The following is a 23,918-nucleotide window of genomic DNA, read 5'->3' as shown; positions in this document are numbered from 1 at the left end:
TAGTTACGGCATTGCTGTTCGTTTCTTTGCAAATACGAACGATTCAGGTGGATAAATTAAGGCAGAGAAAGAGAGAGAGAGAGAGGGAGGATTCGTGGAAACGATGAGTCGATTCGAGGACGAAAACGGAAACGGAAAAACCTTTTCCGAACGAAACGGAAGCTCACGTGCACGGGCGCGTGATTGTATTTAAATGCCGGCGCACCAAAAATCCTGCCACGTGCCGACTATTCGGACACGTCTGATCTCTTTTCTTCCTCTGCTTCTCGTCGCGATTCGGGAAATTCTCTTTTCAGAGTGTAGTTCGTTTCTTTGTCAGTCACAATCTGTATGATTTTAATTTTTTTTTTTTAAAAGTCGAATTATTTGAATGCAATTTTAACACATTACCGACGGTAGGTATGTTACCAAATGGATCAAATGGACACGATCGACATGTGTACTTTTGCAAAAATCATTTTTAACACCACATTCAATAATAGAGGCGTAGATGTTGCGAATTAGCGTATCTCGTCACCAGCAGTTGACAACCAAGCATGACAATTCCCATCTCCCGTCAACAGTCCGTTAAAACGCGGAGATACAAGTAACAGGATAACTCGAGAATACACCGATTCCATATTCATCGAGAGACTAAACCATTCGATCACACCAAGGAAAAACCTGCTTTCCATTCATCACTCTCGGTTATTAATATCCCGATTAATTGCCGCAACGGCTCGTGACAAATTGCCTTAACGTAATTTTGTAATATTCCACGTGTGCCTCTAACTTCGTATCGCGCAACTGCTGCTTCTAACAACTCACTACTCCAATTGGAAGTTCCTCAGAGACCCCTTTTCACGACTGCCTAAAAAGAAAATCCCGAAGGTGTCCCGAAACGCTTTCGGACCGGAGTGGTCCGTAAAATGCAAATCACCTATCGAACCGCGGAGGCCCGAATTTCCGTAACTGTCTCGATAAAAAGGGCTCGTTTCGGGGGACTCGCGACACCGACGAATATTTTCACGTTTCGTATTGCCAGGCACCAGCCAGAGGCCAGCCACGAGTGAGAGAGAGAGAAATCTGGAAATACGTGGAACGTGTGTCGGTGGGCCACGCAGGCCGCGTAAAAAGCCCGTAGAGAAGTTATTCTTGCATCGTCACTGTGCGACTCACCGATACATTTTGCATATTACTGTATGCAAATAGCGGGTAGCGTTACAACGATCCGGACGAGGCGAGACTGCCGCAGACGGTAACCTCTTAAAACTTGTGTCGGCCGCGCGAGCATACTGAAAATAAGTTTCGCCGCACGAAAGTGGTTCTTCCTCCCGCGTGCACCGATCCTTACGTCACCTTTCCGCCGTTATTGGCCAACACGGAAATCCCCTTTTCTTCTCCAGGATTACGAACGTATAAACGCTCCTCCTGTATCGTCGTTTCGGCAATTTCTTACGTTTATCTTCCTCTCGCCTTATAAGAATCGAGGAAGCATCCGCGAACAGCTTTTCTTCGTAAGGTTGCTCGTCGCGTTCACCGTTATACCCTGTCCCTTGACAATTTACCCCGTAATCTTGTCTGCGTTCTAACATAATAACAACGCAACCTCCGCGCACACAGGCCTCCCTTTTCCTAATTGAAACCTAAATGCATCGTCGTGTTATCGATAATTAAGTTACGCCTACGGTTGCCGTGAAATTTACGTGCTCGACCAACGACAGAGAGCGCGGAGAGAGATGGAGAGAGGTTAGCTGTCTAGCCTAGGCTGTTAAGAGAGGAGAGGTTTCCGATAAAGAATAACAGTATCTCTTTAATGCCGTCGCGTCAAAACAAAGGAATATTCTCGATAAAATATGATTCATCCTATCGGATAGATAGATGTTTTCGCTTCGAATAAACCACTCCTCTGCTGGTCTTCTAAATGAACGATCCCCGCCTCTAATCCGGTTTCACGCGTTTATATTTACCGGTTTCGAGCTAGCGTTGTTGGCTTTAGCGTGGAAGGTGATGATTCTATTATTAGTACGGATACAGGCGGCGATTAGGATTCACCGCGTTCGCGTAACCGTCGAAGAATCGACTGGTGTGCTCTTCCCCTCGAACGGGGATCGGCTGTTACATCGATAAAATACCCTCGGCTCTCGTAAACCGTAACATTTCCTTCGGCTTGCAACCCTGCGGGCTCGGAACAGCGTATGAACCGTAAATTATCCTCGGTTGGACGTTGTCCAATCGTCGGTGTGCGGCACGCGATCACGCTCTCCTCTCCTACTCCACGTGTTACTCTCGCTTCTCCTACGCCGAACGCGTAGAAATCGCGATTTTTTCCCAAGCGACACGTTCCTCGAGACGCAATAAAAGAAGAGCCGCGCAGAGGTGTTGTCCGTGAACCAAACCGTGGGAGAAGCGTTCCATGTTTACCGCATAATTCAACAGATATTAGGTAATAGCCGTGTGAACTATGCCGGGACGACACATGGCGAGCAGTGGGCGACGCTTGATGAATTTCTTCGCCTCTCTCTGCGCACAGGAAATCCCACCAAGTGTGCCAGAGCCACTCTTACTAAACACGTTGCTTTCAAGCTCGACGAATTACGGACCGGTTTGTTCTTCCATCGTGTACAGCCGTGCAACCGATGAAATTGTTATTTTTAGCGTACCGTCCCGTCATTTCGGAGCGTTCCGAGTTCGCGCTACTCCGCCGATTATGCATCGCGATTTTCCCCGCTCGAGATCGTTACACCGGTCCCTGGGGCCGATTAGCTTTCGACGAGTGTGTAACGAGCAATTTATAAATCATCCCGATTTTCGCCGGAGAACGAGCACGCCGTGGGAGGGATCGGATTAATTTCGCTCCACGATTCCGGGGAATTTATGATATTTATTCATTAACACGTCGCTCGTTATCCGTCACCGGAGAATTCATGATTTTCGGTTATTATGGGGGAAATGATGTATCGCGGAAATCTGAACGGGATAAATGTTCAATTTTGTGAAATATGGGAGAGTTGTTGAAGGGTTTAGAGGGTTAAATCACTGCTGAGAGATGGAAATGATACTTAACTTGGCATTTTTTTTTTAAGGAAATAAAGGACGCAATGGAACATTTTTTATAGGGGACTTATTATGTTACTCTTGGAGAATGTAAAAGTATTTTTTCGTTTAATTTGTTTGCAAAATGGCGGCGACACGGCCGAACCTCCCCGAGTACACCACCCTCGGGCGTCTAAAAATAGGTAAAGTTTGGGAATTTTTTTCGTAGGTAACTACCAAATGGAAAGTTTCCACTTTTTCCCAGGATATAAACGCAACTTTCAGCTGTCCTCTCGAATTTTTAAAAAGTAAAAATGTTACAGAATGGAAAAGTTCTCCGCTAATTAGGAGACCTCTTATTTAATTTTTTACAAATGTCCAAAACTAAGTTTTCTGGGTAAAAAGAGATCATTTCTACAATAATTACAATTTTTATACACCTCAGGATAGTGTATCCCCTTCGACACAAAATTTAGAGTCTGTAATTATTCTCACAATGTTGAAAAAGACGATGTTTGACAGAATTCGCGGGGCTGACTAATTGCTGCGAACGATGTAAGACGAATTGCCCGGATCCTTTCGTATCGATGAATGGCGCGCGGCAGAAAAGGAGCACCGGCGACCGGATTTCGCCAATTCCATCGTCAAACGCGCCTAACAACCGGAGAATCGTTGCTAATTGCGAGGATCGAATGAGACGATTTAACCCGCGGTTCATACCAGTTCATACTGGTTGACAGCTTATTAATTTCCCTTCGTGTACGACCGTTAACTCGATTCTTTCATTAACAGATCTCTCGTGCCCGCGCGAAAATCGCTGCAACGATCGTTCCGCGTTCATTTCACGTTTCGTTTAGACCGACACGTGTACTTAAGACCCCGTTGAAACGCAATAGTAAGACGATTCTAGAGAAGAAGCATACGGAAAAAAAAAAACGCGCATTACACACGGTGATTCATGAAAAGTGACCGGGGTACGATTATTTCTAGAATTTGAGATCACTTGGAAGGAATGCTCGTGCGAAAAAAAAAAAGCGTTTCAACCCGAAGGTGGGAGGATGTTCTCTGCTCGGTAATATATTTTAGAATTTAAAAGAAACAGCTGCTTTTTAACCCTTTCCGTATCCGACGCTCTCACAACTGAAACTGCAACCCAACTCGCGTCCTCCTATCGAATAAACGAAAACTGGATAGACAAAGATGATTTTAACGCGAGTTCGTCGACCTTCCTCTCAATGAAACGTTCCTCACGCTCGTAAATACCACGCGTGTTATCTCATTTTTACAATAGGCGTCGTCTAAGAAACCCGGTGAATCTTCCGTATCATTTTCTAAACGCCGGCGAAATCTCGAAAGGTAGTCTCCGTCGGAAGTGCGCAATTTGTCAGACACCGAGCCGGGAAAAACGTGGACCGGTTAATCGGCGCCCAGAGCTTTTTAACTGAAACGAGAAAGGGCACCGCGTGTCGGCGTGGATGAAATTCGGCCGTAATATAAATACGCATGGACAGAGAGAGAGAGAGAGAGAGAGAGAGTGGAGGCGTCGTAGTTGGTTGGATGAATGGGCGTACCTGGTTGGAGCACGTGTCGCCGCCTCGTAGAGAGAGAATCGGCCGCTTGCTGTCTGTCGTTCTCCTCTTCGACGTGTGTTTACTCCGTGGCCCGTGAACGTGGCCGCGACCAGCACAGCGAGACGACACTTAAAGCCGCGTACATACTATCCTAACGATGTACAGACTAAAAATATATCGTTATGCCATACAATTCCCGCGACGCTAAAATTGGAAAGGCCAGCCACCAACCCACCAAGACAAATTGTAACGTTTCGAGCTACCGTTTTCCGTTTGTATTCCCGTTAATTGCCCGTCCGCCTCCAACTTCGTCGTTTCTTCGATAGAGGAAGATCGTCGAAGGATGGAGATTTTGTTGCCTTTTTTCCCGGAGAGCCGAAAACGGAGACGACGAGACGCTGAGAGTCGCTGCGTACCGTTTTACAAATAGGTTTGCATCTCCGCCGTACGGAGAATGCGGTTTTCCTTGAACCTTGCGCCGCGATAGCCGCGCTCTCGTCCGCTTCTGCACCAGCCAGTGTGTTATAATTAATAATTTGCCGCGCGTGCTGCGACCAGCGACGGAGTTGATCGCTCACGATGGCGTTCGATGCGATTACCGTTGATCCACGTCGCCGTTAATCGACCTGCAGATCGTGCTCTTCTGCGATCGAACAAATTTACAATTTTATCGTCTAATTTTTATCGATGTTTCTTAAAGTACGCCCGATTGTTTCGATCGGTCAAAGTTAGTACCGAGAGCGTTCTCCGAAATGGAGACCAGCGCGGCTGCAAGGAAACGCGTGCTGGCGAGCGCGGCCGATGACTCGCGTTGTTTCCGGGATACCTGCGGCGTGGCGATCTAAATTCTAAATTAGGGTCAGGCGGAATCCCGGGGAGAGGGCCAAAGTTGAAAGCGTGGTTTCGCGCGGACCGGGAATATAAAAGCGAGACCAACGGCTATTAGAAGCGACTCTCGCGGCGATTTCTCGTACACGTTCACGGTCGCATCGTTTTTATCTCGCTGCACTATAAACCGACGCTTCCCCCTCTATCTCTGTCTGACCGTAGCGTCGACGCTCGTCCAAAGACGCCTTGACGACGACGACGAGAAGAAGAGGCTAAATATCGAAGGATATTTTAATTATAGTATCGTCATCGATTGTCACGCCTACCCACAGCCGGCCTCCTATTTCAAATGTACATATCCACCTCTCCTCCTCTTCACTCCACTTTCGTCCGTCCTCGCCTCTTCATCATTCTGGAAGATCGAAAATTAACACCGCCTGTTTACACGGATCTCACGTTCGCGACGGGACCATCGCGGGTATTCGAGCATTATCCAATACACACCGCGATGATAATGAGAACAGCCATTACCGCGAGTTGTCGCATTAATCGCTGATTATTTTCTCGACGCCAGCGAACAGGCACGAAAACTGCTTTTTCTCTCTCTTTCTCTCTTTCTGCCAATCACCAGGTATTTATACGTTAGCCAGGTAACGGAGAGCCTCGGGACTCACCAGGCTCGTGTGAAATGTGGGAATTCCAGCGCGAGTTTGGTATGGAGAAAACATTGTCTACAGGTTGTTTCACGCGGGTTTCTCTTGGGAAATGTAGGATTCCAGGTCGTTTGTTATTTTTACTGTCGGTTCGACGTTCTTCTATCCTTGATCTGTAGGGGAGGAGTTTCGGTTTCAGGATTGTTAAGGTCCAAGAAGGCTATCTGCGTAGATTTATCTTGGACAGAGGCCTGACGAATCTTTGTTCCGATCGAACGCCTGCATTCGGTCTTTTTACGTCGCTGCGGACCGGTCGTAAAGCGGACGAGGCATTTTATGGAGCGAGATTTGTGAGAATTCCTCTTGAATGATTCCCCTTCGATAGAAAATCTCTTAACGGGGGATTTTGGTTTTCAAAGCTACCTTTTAAGCAATTTTTAGGATTTTTTTTTTTTGAAAGAACTGTTTAACTTTTTGGGTTAAGGTTTTGCATATAAATTTATGGGTATTTGAAGTATAAACAATCAAAGTTACGTGAGTTATGGTTTGTTTTATAGAGTGTGCTTTACAAAAAGTGTTTTGATCGCTTACACGATTCCGGGCCTTCTGCTGATCTGAAGTAAAAAAACGAGGAAGAATCTTAATCGGTATAAATCTAGCTACGGTCTGAACGAAAATGAAATAAAAATATCGATTATTCACGAAATGGCAGCATTTTCAATTTAGATTATCGATTTTTTTTTTCACATTTGGCCGTCGTTAGGGTGTTAAAAGAATGAGAAAAATGTACGGTCACGCGATACCAGGACGTGTGCTGAAGGTTCTCTACAAATTTCAAGTCAATCGATACACTAGAACTCGAGATATCCCGTAAACCGTTTGGAAAAACGCGTTTAAAGATTCATCTACCGTCTTCTAGAACACTTACACCCCAAAAAAATTAATTTTCAAAAGTGCAAAACCAGAATGCCCACTTAAGATAATTCTACTCGTGTCGCTTGATGCGAGCGAAGATATCGCAGTTTCATTTCTTCGCGAATGCTAATGAAAACGAGAATGTTATTATAGATCGAGTGTGTTTATGAATAAACGTAACCTTACGTGCACGGGACTTGTTTGTCGTTTTGTTTTTTCCATCGTAAAAACCAGTTCTAAGAACGAACTTGAACGGTTTGCGCAGACGGCGCTGAGCAACCTGGAGGAGATGCAGCACAATTCCATGGTGTACCGCAACAACGAGAGAGGCAGAAGCATGGGGGTTGGACCGATGAGGTCTCGACCGATGGAGAAGAGGCACGACACGTCGCCGTACAGCGGAGTTCCGTATCTATCGCCACCACCACCTGACACATGGAGGAGAACCAATTCCGATTCTGCTCTACATCAGAGCGCTAACGAAGCCTGCCAGTCGACCACCACCATCCCCCATCGACGAGGTACAGTCACTTTCTTTAACCCTTTGCGCTCCCGATTTCTTTACATTCTCTTTCCAATAGTTCTGTGTTGTTTGAAATGTACTCGAAAGGATAGTTGGTTGATAGGAAGCGTTGCTTATTCTAAGCGAAGAGAAAGAAAAATATTGCGAAATATAACAGGTACTCTTCGTTCGAAATAGGAATAACCTCGCTTCGCGCACGGGACGCGCCTAAGGCAGGGCTAGAACGTCCGTACCGCCTACGTTTTTCTCCGTCTTACCCTCTGCTGCGCTCTCTGTCTACGCGCAGAACGGACGAGAGTCGGTCCGAGAGCGAGGTTACTCTTATTTTGAACGAAGTGTAGGTACACATTTAAACTGGCAATTTAAAAATGTCGAGTGCGACTTGATATAGGAGTGCAAAGGGTTAACGTTCTTTCTCCTTTTTTTCACTGTTGCGATCTTAGGATCGCAAGGAAGCATCCGTTTGGCGGATTATTGCAATAAAACGTGTTACTCATATTTGGCCGCCAGACCGGGGTTGCGAACGGTCATTCGACCGCCACGGATCCACCTTGGATTATAGTCAGCGCCGCGATTAACCCCTTGATTTCTTTTCCTGACTATCCGGCTAAGCGTCAGTTATTTACTGTTTTAGTACTACATCAAGTAAGAAAAGCTGATGTATTATTGGATGAAAATTGGAATTGAGATTAATTTTTGTTTACGACGTAACTGTTTTTATCTGATCTTGACCAAAATCTGTAGCACATATCAGTGGCATCAGCCATAAAACCTAGCTTTACCGGGGATCGAATTTGTCTCGCAAAAACACCAATTAGAACACATCATATTTTCCACTTCTACGCTACAACAACCAATCAGCAACCACCTACTGCCTATATATTCATCAACACCGTAGTATTCATATATATATACACCTATATATTCAATAACACCAGCATAGTACAGCAGTGCACACATAAGCGTCCGCAGTCGGGACCGAATGCGGACGCTTAAGTGGGGAGGTGACTTCTGCGAATTTAACTAAACAAAAGAAAGGAGATGTGTCTAAGTGGGATACCGATATATCAAGTGTCAGTTGTTCACATTCAGGAGTCGATATGGAACACTTTGTTTCACTCGGCACGCTCGAACTCCACTCCGATGTCCCATTTTCAAGAATTGGTGGGGATACTGTACCCACGAAACACAGCAACGCGACTAGTAACACCGAAACCGTTGCACGTATCGCGCCGTTCACAAATTCAACAGTCGAACAGCAACACAGTCACATTCAAACAAGCATTCGTTCATTCATTCGTACTCCATCAATCGAGCGTCAACGTCTCATTTTGCAGTGTAAATAAAATCAAAATCCACAATCTCAACTTGGAACAGGCTTCGTCGACAGTAAACCGTCGCACGAGCCAACCGGTGAATAAGTACTGCAGTATCGGGGCCTCCGTACCCAAATAGGAAACCAACAAGGGAAAATAGAGAGGGAGCAGTTGGCGTAGCGCGCAGAGCCTCCGCTTGCCAAGCCGAAGGTCCCGAGTTCGATTCCCGTTGGGTCCCTAAAAATTTTTCCTCGGTTTTTACAGTACGATAGTTTTACTTTCGTACTTTCCACTTCCACGCTATAACAACCTACCATCTACATATTCGTCAACCGATGAATAAGTGCGAAATTAAAACTATATCCTACTTTGCTGGTACTACATACTTTTCCACTTTCCACGCTACATTTTATCACAGTCTATACATTCGTCAGCACCACAGTAACACTAGAATAGTACCACGAAACGTAGCAACGCCTAGTAGCCACTCTGAATCACCGTAAACATATTCGACATTCACAACTCCAACAGTCGAGTATCGACGCATTCACTTTCGTGGAATCTGAGCTTCCATATCCGTCAAATTATAGCAACAACGGCGAGGAAATAAAGAGAATGCCTTTAGCTCGTGTCGTTTGGTTCCTCAAATTTTTCCTCAGGGCTCTTACGCTGCAATTTATCCTTAGTGGAAGTTGTACGACGAACAGCGTTTACTATTGACGAGATTTTCCTCGAAAACGGAATATTCCCTGGTGTTAACCTTTCCGTCCGTGTCGTGCAATAAATCGTCGGCAGGTTCGAGTTGCTTCGGAGAAGTGCGACATCGAACTGAACTTCGTCTGTACACGTTTCTGCGTTTCTCAGCCGGGATTGCGTAAGATCTGGTGCTTCTTGTAAATTGATAGGTTGCGAGAGATTAACCCTTTGACTACGGACGCTGTTCTACGGCGCGTTTACGAAGGGTTGCGAAGAAGTTGGTGGAATTGGAGTTGGAAACGTTGAGAACTGTTTGTGATATACACTCGATTCTCTTTTTATGCGTGTCTTCTTTTTAACGCGGTTTTTAAGTTACGCGGTGCGCATGTTTCATGGAAATTCGCGACTCGAATGAATTTCATTCGAACGCGCAGAGTGTCGTTGCGCTTCCGCGAAATCAACGCCGCAAGGTCGATATGAGCTGGTGAAAATACACCGAGTATCGAGCTACTCTGTGTCCTTTTTTCTGTGATTTTCTGTGGAGCGTAATCTACCGCGTGAAAAGAGGCTCGACTGTGTTTGAAACGTTTCGAAAGCACAGCTTCGGAGATAATTATCGCGAGTCATGTGATTGGAGGGGTAGAAAGAAATCTGACACATTTTCGGGAGTTTATTGTGTCATTGCTGTTTTGGTGGGGAAGGAGTTGCTGTGACCCTTAGTTATAGGGTGAGTAATTGCAAGTAAGAGTCCTCTAGGCTTACATTGGAATTTACATTCACAAGGGAACATCTCCAAGTGATAATCACCGATGTTAATGAAACTTTGGTGCATAGTAACACTAAAAAAAATATTTGACACATTTTTTTACCGACAGTAGTCCGCATTAATGAAGTGAAAATTGCCCTCAAAGATATGAGTATTAAACGTATTAGGTCTATCTAAAAAAATTATTTATTACCTTTTATTTTTCAAATTTGTCGTTGAAAAATACAAAATTCGTCAATTCACGCTATTCGTCTGTCTCGAATAAGTTTCAAGGTAGACTAAATATATTTACCGCCTTCAATTTCGAGAGCGATTTTCGCCCTTCCACTATGATCGATTGCCGATATAAAAAAGCACGCGTAGAATATTTTTCCGAGATCAGTCACACACGAAAATTTCATCAAAATCGCAGATTATCACATCGCGATGTTTCCCTGTTAGCGTGAAAACAAGTATGACTAATTTGTTTTGGATGCAGCAGCTCGATCGCGTTCACCAGTGAATCGACAGATTACTCATCTAATAAGACCTCTCAAGTTAAGACGAAGTAGCATCAACAACTTTGTATCGTTTTAATACACTTCTACATGAAAAAGCTCTCGAAACGCTTGGCTGGCCAGCGAGCTTCAGCGTCTCGAGACAAATCTATGAAAATAAGGACGTAAGTCATCGTCGCTAATTAAACCTAAGTGGATCTGCCCACTGATCCGCGGTGTCGCGATTCCTCCACGTTCTCCTCTCGATTCTCGCGACATTTTCCTTTTCTCTCCCTCGCTCTCTCTCTCTCTCTCTCCCCCCCCTTTTTGTTCGGCTGTTATTCTCCTGAAAACGCGCTTTCTTCCATGCGGTACAATGCGTTGCTAATGGGGCCGCGCTCGAAAGTGTGCCGTGGAAAAAGCTAGCGCCAATCAGACGGTCGCTTGTTAACCCGTCGCGTCGCGGCGTTCAATTGTGTCGCGAAATGTTTTTATCGCGACTGGAAAAACTCGTGTCATCCAGACGAACGGTCGATCCTCCGAAATATTCCATCCTCTGTCCTCTGCAATTTTTCAAATTCCTCCGATCCACACGAATCTCTCCCCCCCCTTTTTCTTCCTTCTCCATCGTCGACGCCGCGTCGAAACCCTCGAAAGCCTCTCCCGAAGGTTCAGGGCTCGTTTTTTCCACCGAGATTACCCTCGAGCCGGGCCGTAACGACGGTGTTAATAAAATTGGACTGTTCACGCGAAGCGTGGCTAATCTAGAACGTAATCTTACGACCGTTAAATCCGTCCCCGCGTCGTTTCTGGGATCCGTCCGGTCTGGGGAAAATCTGGACCCCTGAATTCGTGGTCCGTGCAACGAAACGCGGGTTTTCTTCGGCTGTTCGCGTGAATTATTTTTACGTCACAGGCCGTCTGGGGGAATTACGAACGCCTGAGGAAAAAATTGAATAAAACGAGATATTACGAAGGTGGTAACTTTTTTGTCGTTTGTATAGAAAGATGTATATTTTTATAACGAACTTTAAGAAAATTTAAAAATACACTCAAACCTGTTTTGTGAAAACGCACAAAAGATATTCCGATACTTCATCAGTAGCTTTAAAAAATATTGTTCGCAACACATTTGAAAAAAGAATTTGTTTATACGGTGAATAGGGACCGCATAGAAAATAACTCAAAACCTCACGATGTAACTAGAAACTGCTTTTCCAAACAGGATAAAGGAATTAATTTACACATGGGAACATTTTTAAATATTTTATTTACTTATACATTATATATTAAGAATATATACAAGACGAGGAAAAATCGTCCATAGTTTCACCTAGCGTTGCATTCGGTACGATCGATCGTCTGGCAGAAGGAGGAATTGTTCACGCTTTTCCAACACCATACACGCTACCGGCCAAAGGTTCCGAATCACCTGCTAATTTACGTTAAAATTGAATCTGCTGCTAATTCTTTGTAGATTTGAAATTGACGTTGCGCAGATAGATAACGCTTTACCTTATTTCGATTGATTCGAACGAGGAAAAATTGTGTCCGAAAGTACTCTGACTCGGAGTAGGGTGGGCGTGAAGTGAATTAAACGTGTCTACGTTTTTACAATAGTATATTATATCCGCGTTATCTGAGCGTCGTTCGCAAAAAATGAAGAGCGAGGACGCGTCGTCTTGCCGAACCCTGTCCACCGCTACGCGAACAGGTCCAGGGAAAAACCCAGAGGGGCGAGTCGTTCCCACCGAGCGCGCTGGGCCTGGTTTCAAGATCTTCGGGACGGATTTTCTCACAATTGGTCAAAGTATTCTTGAAATTGTCAACTTTTTTCTTGGAAATTTTTGTACAATACAACTTGTAATGCACAGTGATTCCAAAGATTTGCCCGGTAGTGTACTGTTATGCCGCGGCGACGAGAGGAGTCTCGAAGAACGTTTTCTTGGTGTGCGAAAGTAGTTTTATTAACCCTTTGCACTCCTCGCAATTTTTAATACGACCTACCGGAAACTCTGAATCGTTTTCACTATGGGCTACCAGCTACTCCGCGCCTCTGTGGTAGGCGTTCAATTTTTCTTAAAAATATACCTTAGAATGTCGCCGCGGCAGCGACAATGAAGCTGTTAGTTCCACTTACAATGTCGCCATGGCGGCGACAACGGAGTGCAAAGGGTTAATATCTTACAGGAAGCACGTACAGAGGACGTTTTCGCTACTGAAACCAACTATCAACTAAAATGTGCGGGGATGTTGTCCTTTGTGCCTTCGTTTTCCCTGGAGTTTCACCCTATCGATGAATAAGCCGTTCGAGCTTGGAACGGCCAAAGGATCCTCCCGGTGCGTCAGGATAGTGACTAATTCACTACATCTACGAATTCGCAATTCGCGTTTCCCCTGCTCTCCCCTGCATTATTCGGGGAATTATCGCGGCGCAGCTATCGCCGTAACTTTTTGGATTTCCACGGAGCCGTGCAGCTCGTCTCAGAAATTCTCTCATTATCATATTACCTCGTTACCTCGTTGTACGGCCGAGTACTCGAGAGGCTGAGTGGCTGCCTGGCGAATTTCGGCGAAGATCAAGCTTTTAGTCCTTGCAAGCTCGTACCTTGTCAGATTAAACATTCGTCGTTGCTCTAGCGTTAAAGGTCACCGGGCGGGAATAAATATCGCTGGCTATCCTTCTAAACGCTGACAGTCCTCTGAGTGCTATCGGTAACAATGTGTCACAGATGCATTCATTAATTGAATATCTGTCGGGGAAATATGGAAACTAGATCATATTCGCGTGAAATATCGTCTATCGATATTCCAAATTTCTTCTAACAAACGTATATTTCGACGAATTAATATTTATATATGAAAGAGTACAAATAGATCTCTGCTTTTTTCTCTTTTGTGTGTCTTTAGCTTTTTGCAGTCGAACTCCGGGATATTCCGGCGTTTTTACCTTCCAAACGCTCCGTGGACGCTCTTTGCCCGCAGAAACGTGGAAAAAACAAAAATAACTAACTCGTTGGAATAAAATTTATACGTTTTTTAGGCAATAATTGACCGAGATTGCGCTATCGAGAAGTAATTCCGACGCGAAAATACGAGTGCGAAGAGTTAATTTCGAGAAACCGTGAAACGTATACTGAAAAACTGAATCGAAAATGTGGAATAAAATTTGTTCACAAGAAGCTTCGTTTTCGAGAGGAACAAGTTTGAAAATTTGTCGAGTACGCGTGCTCTCTGCTTTAAGTTTGTCCTAATAAACGACACTAATTACGTGAAAAGTATCGATAATACATTTATCAACGATCCTCTTAATTTGAGTTTACATTACTGATCGAATTGTTGAAAGCACAAACCCTCGCTCTTCGAACCGGAGAGTCATGGACTGACGATATTTCGACACTGTAATTCTGTGACAGCGATTCATTTTTTTACACTATCCTCTGCGTAGACTATTTCTTCGCGAAACGTGGCATTACCACTGTGTATCAACGTGAAAGTCAACAGAAGCAGCAATTTGTAGCGAATCTTTAACCCTTTGAACTCCAATTTTCTTTTCAATAACTCCCTATTATTTTAACCAGTAACTGCGGAATTTAGTTTGAAAAATCCCTCAGGGGATGCGTAATTAAAATCAAGCAGCGACGAGTATACACGTCGAACGCAGGGCAAATGCTCCTATTATAAATTTGACGAAAAGCAAAACGAGGAAGGATTACATTTTTATTCGATAAAAAAGTTAACAATTCAATGTTATTAAAAACTTAAAAATCGTCAGAAAATAATAAAATAATGAACAAAATAGAAAAATAATCTTAAGAAATTCAGTTGATTTAACGTAAAGGAAACGTACCGCCAAATGACATTTTTCTTACTTCTTAGTGAAATATCGAGTTTTCATAGTAAATGGTAATTTTTTATTTTACACGACGAGTATACACGCCAACCCCACCGAAATAAAGTTTTCGATTGACGTGTATACACGTCGAACGCAGTTAACTGGTTAAGAAATTTACTTGAAATGCACTTGAAAAGACTAATTTAAACAATTTTTTTGCATCTCTGCAAAAAATAATAAAAATATGTTAGTAAAAGTGTCCACAAAAAGATGGTAAAAAAAAAATATGTGTTCCTATTTGTAAAACACAAGGTGACCTTGATTTCGCCATGAAAACAAGCTTTTCGAAATTTTTTTTACTGATATCCATTGTACACTCCATACCCTGCAACTCTTGTTCTAATCCCTTTTTTTGTCAGACGGCTGCAAGTGTTACAGGTAGCACCCTGTATATACACCACCGGCCAAAAATTTGGAATCACTTGTCAGTTTACATCAATATTGAATCTGCTGCCAAGTTTTTATAGATTTGAAATTGATATCAATAGCAATTTACCCCATTTCGATTAATTTAAATTATAAAAAATTCGTTAAACAGTTCTTAAAATTGCTTACTTTTTTCTGGAAATTTTTATGTAACTTGCTATGCACAGTGGTCTCAAACTTTCGGCCGGTACCTATTGCTCATCCAGGCAAAAAAGAAAAAAAAATTGCGAAATATAATACCTATTTAAGCTGGCAATTGAAAAATGACTTCATTCGTACCTGTGAATAAAACTGATGTAGTCACACTCGACAAAGCAGTCCAGAGGGTTAAATTGAATTTTCTCGGAAACAAAGCCTAGCATGAACAAATTTCATTCCACATTTTCCATTTAGTTTTTCACGTAGAATCGCCAGTTACGGTCGATGAAAAATTCACGGTCGAATTACCGAACGAGTGGCAAGACAGGTCAACGACCGCAGTGGGTTTTCCGATTCCGGTCGCTCGGATACGCGGCTTCGATGATTCCCTCTTAATCTGGCACCGTGCAGCGACACGAGGGGATCGGAACTGAAACGTTATACCCGTAGTAACGTTAGCAAGTAGCATTACATGGTGTTACGTTGCTCTAGCGAAACTCAACGCCCCTGCTGCCTTGGAAATACGTATTCCGTGCGTAGTCCTAGAACTACAGCGCGTTTCAACATCTTCTTCGTGTTTGCCGAACAGATGGGCGAAATTTTCTTTCGTCTAACGTGTATCTGTCGGTGGGTGATGGATTATTAGAGCTGTATTACGAGAAATATTTGTTTTTACTTTTTGGGTGGAAATGAAACGGCGGCGTCAAGGTTTTCACGCTGGGTCATTTTTAACGCTAGGTTTAGGGGACGCGGGATTTTCACGCATTTCGAATTTCACTGGGGAAATTAGAGAAACCGCTTGCATTTCTCTCTTATCACTTGTGATTGTTATAAATTTTGTAGAAATATATTGTTCGTGTTATCGTTCGTATATCGTTGTTTCTGAACGAAATAAGTTTCAGAGAAAATATGCGGCTTCGTTCGCGTGTCCGTAAACCTAGTGTTAATCGACGATTGTTCACTGAAGATACGCGAAAGAGTTGAAACTTAGCTTATGTAGTTGTAAAAAGTACAGTCAAGAAGTGACGATGAAGTTAGTATTTGGCAGCGCTACTTCCAGTCCTTTTTTCCATACATTTTGAGTAATTTACCGTGCATTGTAAGTAGCAAAAACAGTGCAAGAAAAGTGAAAATGCTCGAGATCTATAAATCAGCAAATCTGTAACACGTGATTTTCAAGTGGAAATTTGCGACAGATAATATTGCCTATAATGTCGCCAAGTGCGTATTTGCAGTTTGTAAAATTGCACAAAAATTTAGTATAACTAGATTTTCATCTGAAAATTAATCGTCAATTTCTTACAGGTGGCTCTAATAATTTCATCACTCGCTGTGTACCCCGTCGATTATTGCACCGAAGCTTCAAACACTGTTCCTTAAACTGTCGATCGACGAAGCTGGGTCATTTGTGACCCGTGTTATTTGCTCCTGCAGAAAGTTTACAGAATATTTCTATTATTTATAATAGTACGGCGAAATGTTGTACGCGAAAGTTTCACGATACGGAAGAGTAGATAACGCGATGTGAGTAACTTTTTACGTAGAAAAGATGTCAAGATCGTCTCTGTTTTATTAAACGAGATGTTATACTTTTTTATCTCTGTGTGATAGCCGCTGTTGTAGCGGTTTCACCGTGCTATCATTAAAGGTCGTTCAACCATTGATTAGAAAAAAAAAGTTACCGAGAAATGTAGTTTAATGTGTTAGATAAAACTCTGACGAAAAAAAAACTCTGATCTATAGACCGACTAATCTTATGGTCGGTCAATTCTGACCCGGCTTCGCTTCTCAGCAAATGTACAGTGTAGCGAGAATATAGGGGGGAAAATCAATTTTCCGTTAAAATATTTTTATTCACACGTCGTTCGTAACTTTTAACGCGAAATAATTCGTTAAAGAATATTTCTCTACCTGATGAAACTAAAACAAACTATACAGTTTTCGTAAATAATTTGTATCGATGATAAATTTTAAATGGTTCACGGTCATTGCTGCATATCTTGAAGAGTATCAGCTGAATTTGAAGGAATTGGAAGCTCGGTGTTTTTTAAGACAAATACTCCAGCATAATTATTTTCTGTTAAATGGGACTTCAATTTTATTTGATTTAAAATTGTATTAAATAAGAAGCAGCATTTTCATCGGATCTTCGTTAACCCTTTCGTTACTATTGGCGCCTACAGGCGTTTTGAAAATTTGCTCACGCCATGCTGTTGAAGCCTTTCGGTCCACTAATTTTCTCCTTTACGCACTTCCACCCTAATTTAGTAAACGTTATGCGGCCAAAATAAGAAATTTTGTTGCGATGGTTGGAGACAGCGTGATTTCCTTACGAACTGTTACGCAGGCAAGGGACGTTTAAACGAGTATGGGTGGATTTGTGTAAGAACAAATTTAATGAAATAACAAACGAATCGGAAATAGTATAAATTATGCGTAGTTGAAAGAGTACGAAAGGGTTTGGTGTGCGAGTGAAATGACACAACTATCGTGGAATTGAACGATGAACTATGCGAACTGACGAGGAACTGAATTGTCTTGGAGAGTTTCCTTCGTCGTTGCCTCGGATGAGGCGTGTTTCGGGGTTGAGACATTGGTCAAACTCATTTTGTCGAAAATCGCGAGGGTGGTGGTTGATTTTCAGATGATCGGTTGACAAAAAGACTGGAAGGAGACGTGTGAAATGACCACCCCCCCAAGCTGACGTTGAGTGACCGCCGCGAGGTTCCGCTTGCCTCGAACCCGGGCCGTTACAGGCGATAAACTTATGAAGCACTCTGAAGCGAGCAATACACGAAAGCAGCGATATAAAAATTCTAAGCCGTGCTCGTCGGCGAGAAAACACCGACTTGAGAAGAACGCGGTAGATGTTCAATGGCTTCATAAAGTTATTGCCCCTACCGACGGATCAGGATTTGTAGAAATATTCAAGGAACATAAAGTTAGAAATCCTGACTTTGGGATATTGTCGGCAGATGTGCTGCTTAACAGTGGTTCAAAATTGACCATCAGTCACAAATCTGCCGTAGTGAAAGGGTTAACATCTTCATCTTCCACCAAGCTATGATACTTTTCCATCGCAGAAGTAGGTATTTCCCACAAATCCACGAAAAGAAACGAAAAGCCCCAAAACTGAATTTTTCCATTTTCCCGTCCGACGGTTCAAGTCCCGACAAATTATTTCCTTCCTCTCGATTTCCCCCCCACGTCTCTATCTCACATCTTCGATTCGTCGTTCACAGATCAACACACCATGAGCGGATCCGGGAGCGACAACAGAGACTTGCATTACGGATTCATCGAACGGCCAAGATCGTCCTGTGAAATACCTAGAGTGCCTGGAAGCAAGTAAGACGCATTCTCTCTCCCTCACTTTTTCCTTCCTCCACGTCGAACCACGTGGCAATTTTCTTACGTCCACTCCGATTAGCCGAGTCTCTCTTAAAATGAAAAAAAAAAAGAAAGAAAAAAATATGTGGAATTTCGCGAATCTCGTGCAATGTCTTCCAGTACACCGTACCATTGTTGTATACCCGGTGTATGCATTATTTATGAGCGCGAGCTATTGTACCGCAGGTTTCATTGTATTCGCCGAGCATTATATCGCACATACTAATGCACTTCAGTGCATCGAGTTCGTATAATTCTTTTTTCTTCTCCTTTCGAACAGCCACTGTCCGGTCTGTCCTCGAGGCTGCCTTAAATTTGAACACGTCCGACGCATCCGTCGAAATATTCATCGCATATTTATGTATTTATTTATTTGTTACTGTTGATTTCGCACTCGTGACGAGAGTGTCGATGAAAGAAATGTTCGTCCTTCGCGGACGAATCTTCTGTGATTTTCTAATTGGAAAAGATGGAAATTTACGGTGGTGTTTTCAGGACAGACAACCGACTCGAGAATCATAGTTTCGAAAGGTTCTCGAGCGCCCACGAAGCCCCCGTAAACGCGTCGATTTCTGATTGGATCGCGTATTTGTCTTGCAGCATAGACCCAAGCTCTCAGCCGGCGGGACAGCAAATTCCCATTGGCAACACACGATCGTTGCCTGATCTGGTCCACTTCCCGTCGGATCAGGAGGATCACTCGAGCAGTACACCGTTCAGCAACGTAAGTCCGCCCAATTATCCCACTTTCCTTATACATACATATCTCTCCCCGTTTCTCGTACTTCATTTTGCAGAGAAATTTCTTCAGAACCGCGTTTCTCTTACTATTTACCTCCTACGGGAGAAAATTCTTGTCGGACTTTGTTCGAACGAGGAATTAATCGAAAAATGCGACGTTTCTCTTTATCTCAGATGAGAGACAAGACTTTTCTTCTAGGGAAATGATTTCCTCGGTAGAGAAGGAGAAAGAGAGAAGAAAGGGATCCACGGTTTTATACGCGGCGATATCGCGTGGATTTCGTGAAAAAATGCGGCTGAGGGAAGTGATATCAGGAATAATCGCGTACCGTTTATTTTCTCTCTCTCTCTCTCTCTCTTCTTTTTCCTTCTCTTAGCCCACATTTCTCTTGTTTCCTCCAAGTCGGTGTCCGTGTCGTATCAGGTAGCGTCGCGTTACGCCGGAGTAGCATACAAAAGCCTTAGGTAGCGAAACTCCTCGATGCAGGGGATACTCTTTTGAAATGGTCTATTCCGCTGGTGTATTCCAGAGCCGTGAAACAAGCAGTCCCACAAACCTGTCGCCGACCAGCTTGCCGCAAGCTGGTAGGCTATCCTTTTCGCAGGATCAGACCAGCGCCCAAGTAAATATCCTTGCGATCCCGTAAACACGCTCTTTTACATAGTGTTTGCATTCTTAGAGGATGCTTGCTGCACCTGCCCTCGGTCGCCTGAAGCGCCGTGTCTCTCTTAACTCTTCACTTTTGTTTATCCGGCCATCCCGTACGTTCCTACCGAATTTTCGGGGTTAGATCGATGACATAATTGGGTCACTATTTTTCGAACTAACTTATAGGACAGTTACGATTTTCTCAAATGTACGCGCATAAGTTGGCGATCGCTCGGTTGCGTTCACATAGTGTCCCGTGAACGCGTATGTGAGTCTATCGTCGTCGAAGGGTTAAATTTGAGAAGAGACAATTGCAAGTCTTCTCTTCTCTATTACTTTTGCCAAGATTTCACAGAGAATTTCCTTTGACCGATTTGACCGGGCATTGTACGGTTCGTGTTAAAAATATCTAAAAAGTTTGCGTAAAAAGTAAAATATTACTAATTTTCGGTACGAATTTATGGGATCACCCAATAGAGAGTGCCTCTCTCTCGCGAATTTTTCAAATTTTTAACAATCCGAGACGAAATATTTCAAATGAAAAAAATGAAAGGTCGAAAATAATCTGTGGACCAAAGTTTACTCGAAGAGTTGAAGAGAGACACGGTGTTCCGACCACTTTACGTCGAACTAGAGACGAACAATTATGGAATCTCGGCATCTTCGACACACGCACAAAGTACGCAAGTATATTTTACGCTACTCCAGAGTGTTTCGTTTTCCTATTGACCAGCGGAGGACAAAAAGATGCCTGGCCTCCATAAAGCTAAATGTACATAGTATAATTCGCGAGATACAGAAAGTAACCGCTGACACATGCGTAGCAACTGCATGATACGAAGGAAAAGAGAGATGTTCTGTGCTTGTTCTGTGCTTCGTAACCACCGGGGTGTGTAGATCTTCCTCTTCGAATACTCGCAGATTTCTCGACCGGAGATTCCACGTGAAAAATCAATCGGTTCTTCTCTCTCCGTCTCTCGCGATGGACTTGCTTGGTCCTTGAACGATTACGAAACGCTCGGATCGACCGTTAAAAATGTTTCAACTCGGAGCGTAATTGCCTCGGCTCGCCTCGCCGCGGCGTACAATTTCGCTAGACCGGCGTTGTTATTGTTATTATTGTCCGAGGGGCGACCAATCTCGGCCACGGTTTGTTAATCGCTGTCTAGATTAGTCGTAGCCTGGCTGAATATCGATTTTATCCTGCACCTTGCCCGTTAAGCGTTAATGCACCGTGTCGAAAGAAGCGTAACGGCCCCGGACCTTCGCAAGACTCACGCCCGCTAATTGGCCTAAGTGCGCCGCCTTTCGATCGTAGAAAAACTTTCGTTCGCTGGACTGTTAATTGTCCAGAGAAAAGTTTCGCGTGTCTTTTCGAGAGCCACTTTGTGGAACGACGATGCATGTCTTTCTCCTTTTTCTCTTTTACTATTGGAAGAAACGAACGAAGTACCGGGAATCTTTCCTATTTTACGCTTAATCGCCACCTTTAATTTCGTTTTATTTTTATTTTGCCTTTGTTGTAGTGTTTGTTTGTGTTTGTTATTTTGCAGAACCATTTATCAGTGCCTGTTAACTCTAGGTTCCTTCACACGTGTAAGGTTAGTAGCAACTACTATTTTCTGTTCTTTTTTTTTTTTTACCGCTTACAGCAGTAGTTACGCGTTTTCGATCCTTTCTTTTTTTATACTGTTTTCTGGTATCGTTTCGCTTGATAGAATCGAGCTAGCGAGATTAAGCTGTTTAGCTTGAAGTAAATGGTATGGACAAGCGGTCGAAGTAATTGTCACGGTTTATCTAATTTTGAGGGTTGGAGCATCTCTGAAGTTTGGAAGTGATACTGGATGATGAACTTTGTGGAAAATTTTTCACGTGGATTTTGTTATATTACTCTTGGAGAATGTAAAAGTATTTTTTTTTTTATTTAATTTCGGTGCAAAATGGCGATGCTACAGCTGCATCGTCGAGCCTCTGCTATCTCTGTCGGATTTAAATTAAGAGAATATGAAAAATTTGCCAATTACTAAAGAAGTGTACAGAATTAAAAAAAAAAAAATACTGAGTATTACAGACATGGTGAAGATATAAAGAAAGAATCGCATTTTTCCACTAAAATTTTAGTACAAAAATATTAATTGCAAAAGAAAATTAGAAATGCTGAGTTTCATAAACGTGGTGAAGATACGAAGAAGGAATCGCATTTCCCCCCTGAAATTTTAGCATAATAACGTTAATTGCAAAAGAAAATTAAAAAATACTGAGTATTATAGACATGGTGAACACATGAAAAAAGAATCACAGTTTTTCCCTAAGATTTAGTATAAAAATGTTAATTGCAGGAAAAGAATGAAGAAAATACTGGGTCTTATAAACATAGTGAAGATACGAAGAAGGAATCGCATTTTTCCCCTAAAATTTTCGTATAAAAATAATTGCAAAGAAACTTAAGAAAATATGTACTGAGTTTTACAGATATAGTGAACACGTAAAAAAAGAATCTCATTTCCCCTTAAAATTTTAGTCTAAAAATTTTAAAATACCAAATTTTATGGACACAGTGAACATATGAAAAAAGAATTGCATTTTTCCCCTAAAATTTTCGTATAAAAATAGAAACTTAAGAAAATATGTACTGAGTTTTACAGATATAGTGAACACGTGAAAAAAGAATCTCATTTCCCCTTAAAATTTCAGTCTAAAAATTTTAAAATACCAAATTTTATGGACACAGTGAACATATGAAGAAAGAATCGCATTTTTCCCTTAAAATTTTCGTATAAAAATAGAAACTTAAGGAACTTAAGAAAATATGTACTGAGTTTTACAGATATAGTGAACACGTAAAAAAAGAATCTCATTTCCCCTTAAAATTTTAGTCTAAAAATTTTAAAATACCAAATTTTATGGACACAGTGAATATATGAAAAAAGAATCGCATTTTTCCCCTAAAATTTTCGTATAAAAATAATTGCAAAGAAACTTAAGAAAATATGTACTGAGTTTTACAGATATAGTGAACACATGAAAAAAGAATCTCATTTCCCCTTAAAATTTTAGTCTGAAAATTTTAAAATACCAAATTTTATGGACACAGTGAACATATGAAAAAAGAATAAAATTTTGTATAAAAATGGTGATTGCAAGGAAAAAATTAGGAAAATACTGAGTTTTATAAACATAGTGAAGATCGAATAAAGAATGGCATTTTTTCCCTAAAATTTCAGTACAAAAATATCAATTCCAAAGTAAAATTAAAAAAAAATACTGAATTTCATAGATATTTCTCGTTTCCCCCCTAAAATTCTAGCACAGAAACACTAATTCCAAAAGAAAATTCGATATTTTCAAACCTCAGAGATGATCTAGCCCCTGAAACGCGAACATTCGGTGATCCTAAAGATCCCCTGTCAACGTTGCGAAAGTCGGGCCAACTCGGTTGTTAAGATAGAACTTTCGAAGGCGTTGACACGCGATCTAGAATCACCTCGTGTAAGTAAGTACTTCTGTAGACAAAAAACGCGCATATACCATTTCGAGATGGTCCGCGGTGAAACGTCGATCGGAAGTTCGCAGCGCGGTGTAAATGGAAAATGTTTGTCGTCCAGTTTCGAACTCGTTTTCTCGGTCCTGGGAAAGGTTATTTCGCCTCGCGCCAGTTAAAACTTCCGTATCAGCCTGGCCGGTGGAACTTTTGCCGGGCTAAATGAATCCGATATCTTTGTGAATCTTGTTTGCATTCGCGGAGGAAAAAGAACTTTTATCCGAGCCACTCGCTCCGCTCGGACGGACGTTAATTGTCCGCTTAAGGAGGAAATAACGTTTGACTGATAAAAAAACTGGTTCGTTCGGAATGGAATAAAGATTAAAGGACGAATCTGTCTCCGACGATCTCGACTTCCGGTTTCTGTCAAATACTACGT

General features: G+C 42.5%; 1 protein-coding gene across 1 annotated transcript in view; it reads left to right on the top strand.

Moving 5' to 3' along the window:
* Nucleotides 1-6,851: 6,851 nt before the first annotated feature.
* The window catches only part of LOC108570950 (CREB-regulated transcription coactivator 1-like), a 28,962-nt gene continuing 11,895 nt past the window's right edge, over nt 6,852-23,918 (top strand). Inside the window, exons 1-6 of the mRNA XM_017932888.1 lie at nt 6,852-6,905; nt 7,248-7,503; nt 18,461-18,566; nt 19,104-19,332; nt 19,880-19,972; nt 21,552-21,599. Of these exons, the coding sequence (XP_017788377.1) occupies nt 6,852-6,905; nt 7,248-7,503; nt 18,461-18,566; nt 19,104-19,332; nt 19,880-19,972; nt 21,552-21,599 (786 nt within the window). The remainder of the gene's footprint in view (nt 6,906-7,247; nt 7,504-18,460; nt 18,567-19,103; nt 19,333-19,879; nt 19,973-21,551; nt 21,600-23,918) is intronic.

This window comes from Habropoda laboriosa, unplaced genomic scaffold (assembly GCF_001263275.1).
Source record: "Habropoda laboriosa isolate 0110345459 unplaced genomic scaffold, ASM126327v1 scaffold88, whole genome shotgun sequence".
Lineage (NCBI taxonomy): Eukaryota > Metazoa > Arthropoda > Insecta > Hymenoptera > Apidae > Habropoda > Habropoda laboriosa.
The sequence above is the reverse complement of the archived record's forward strand: the minus strand, read 5'-3'. Positions and strand labels throughout refer to the sequence as shown.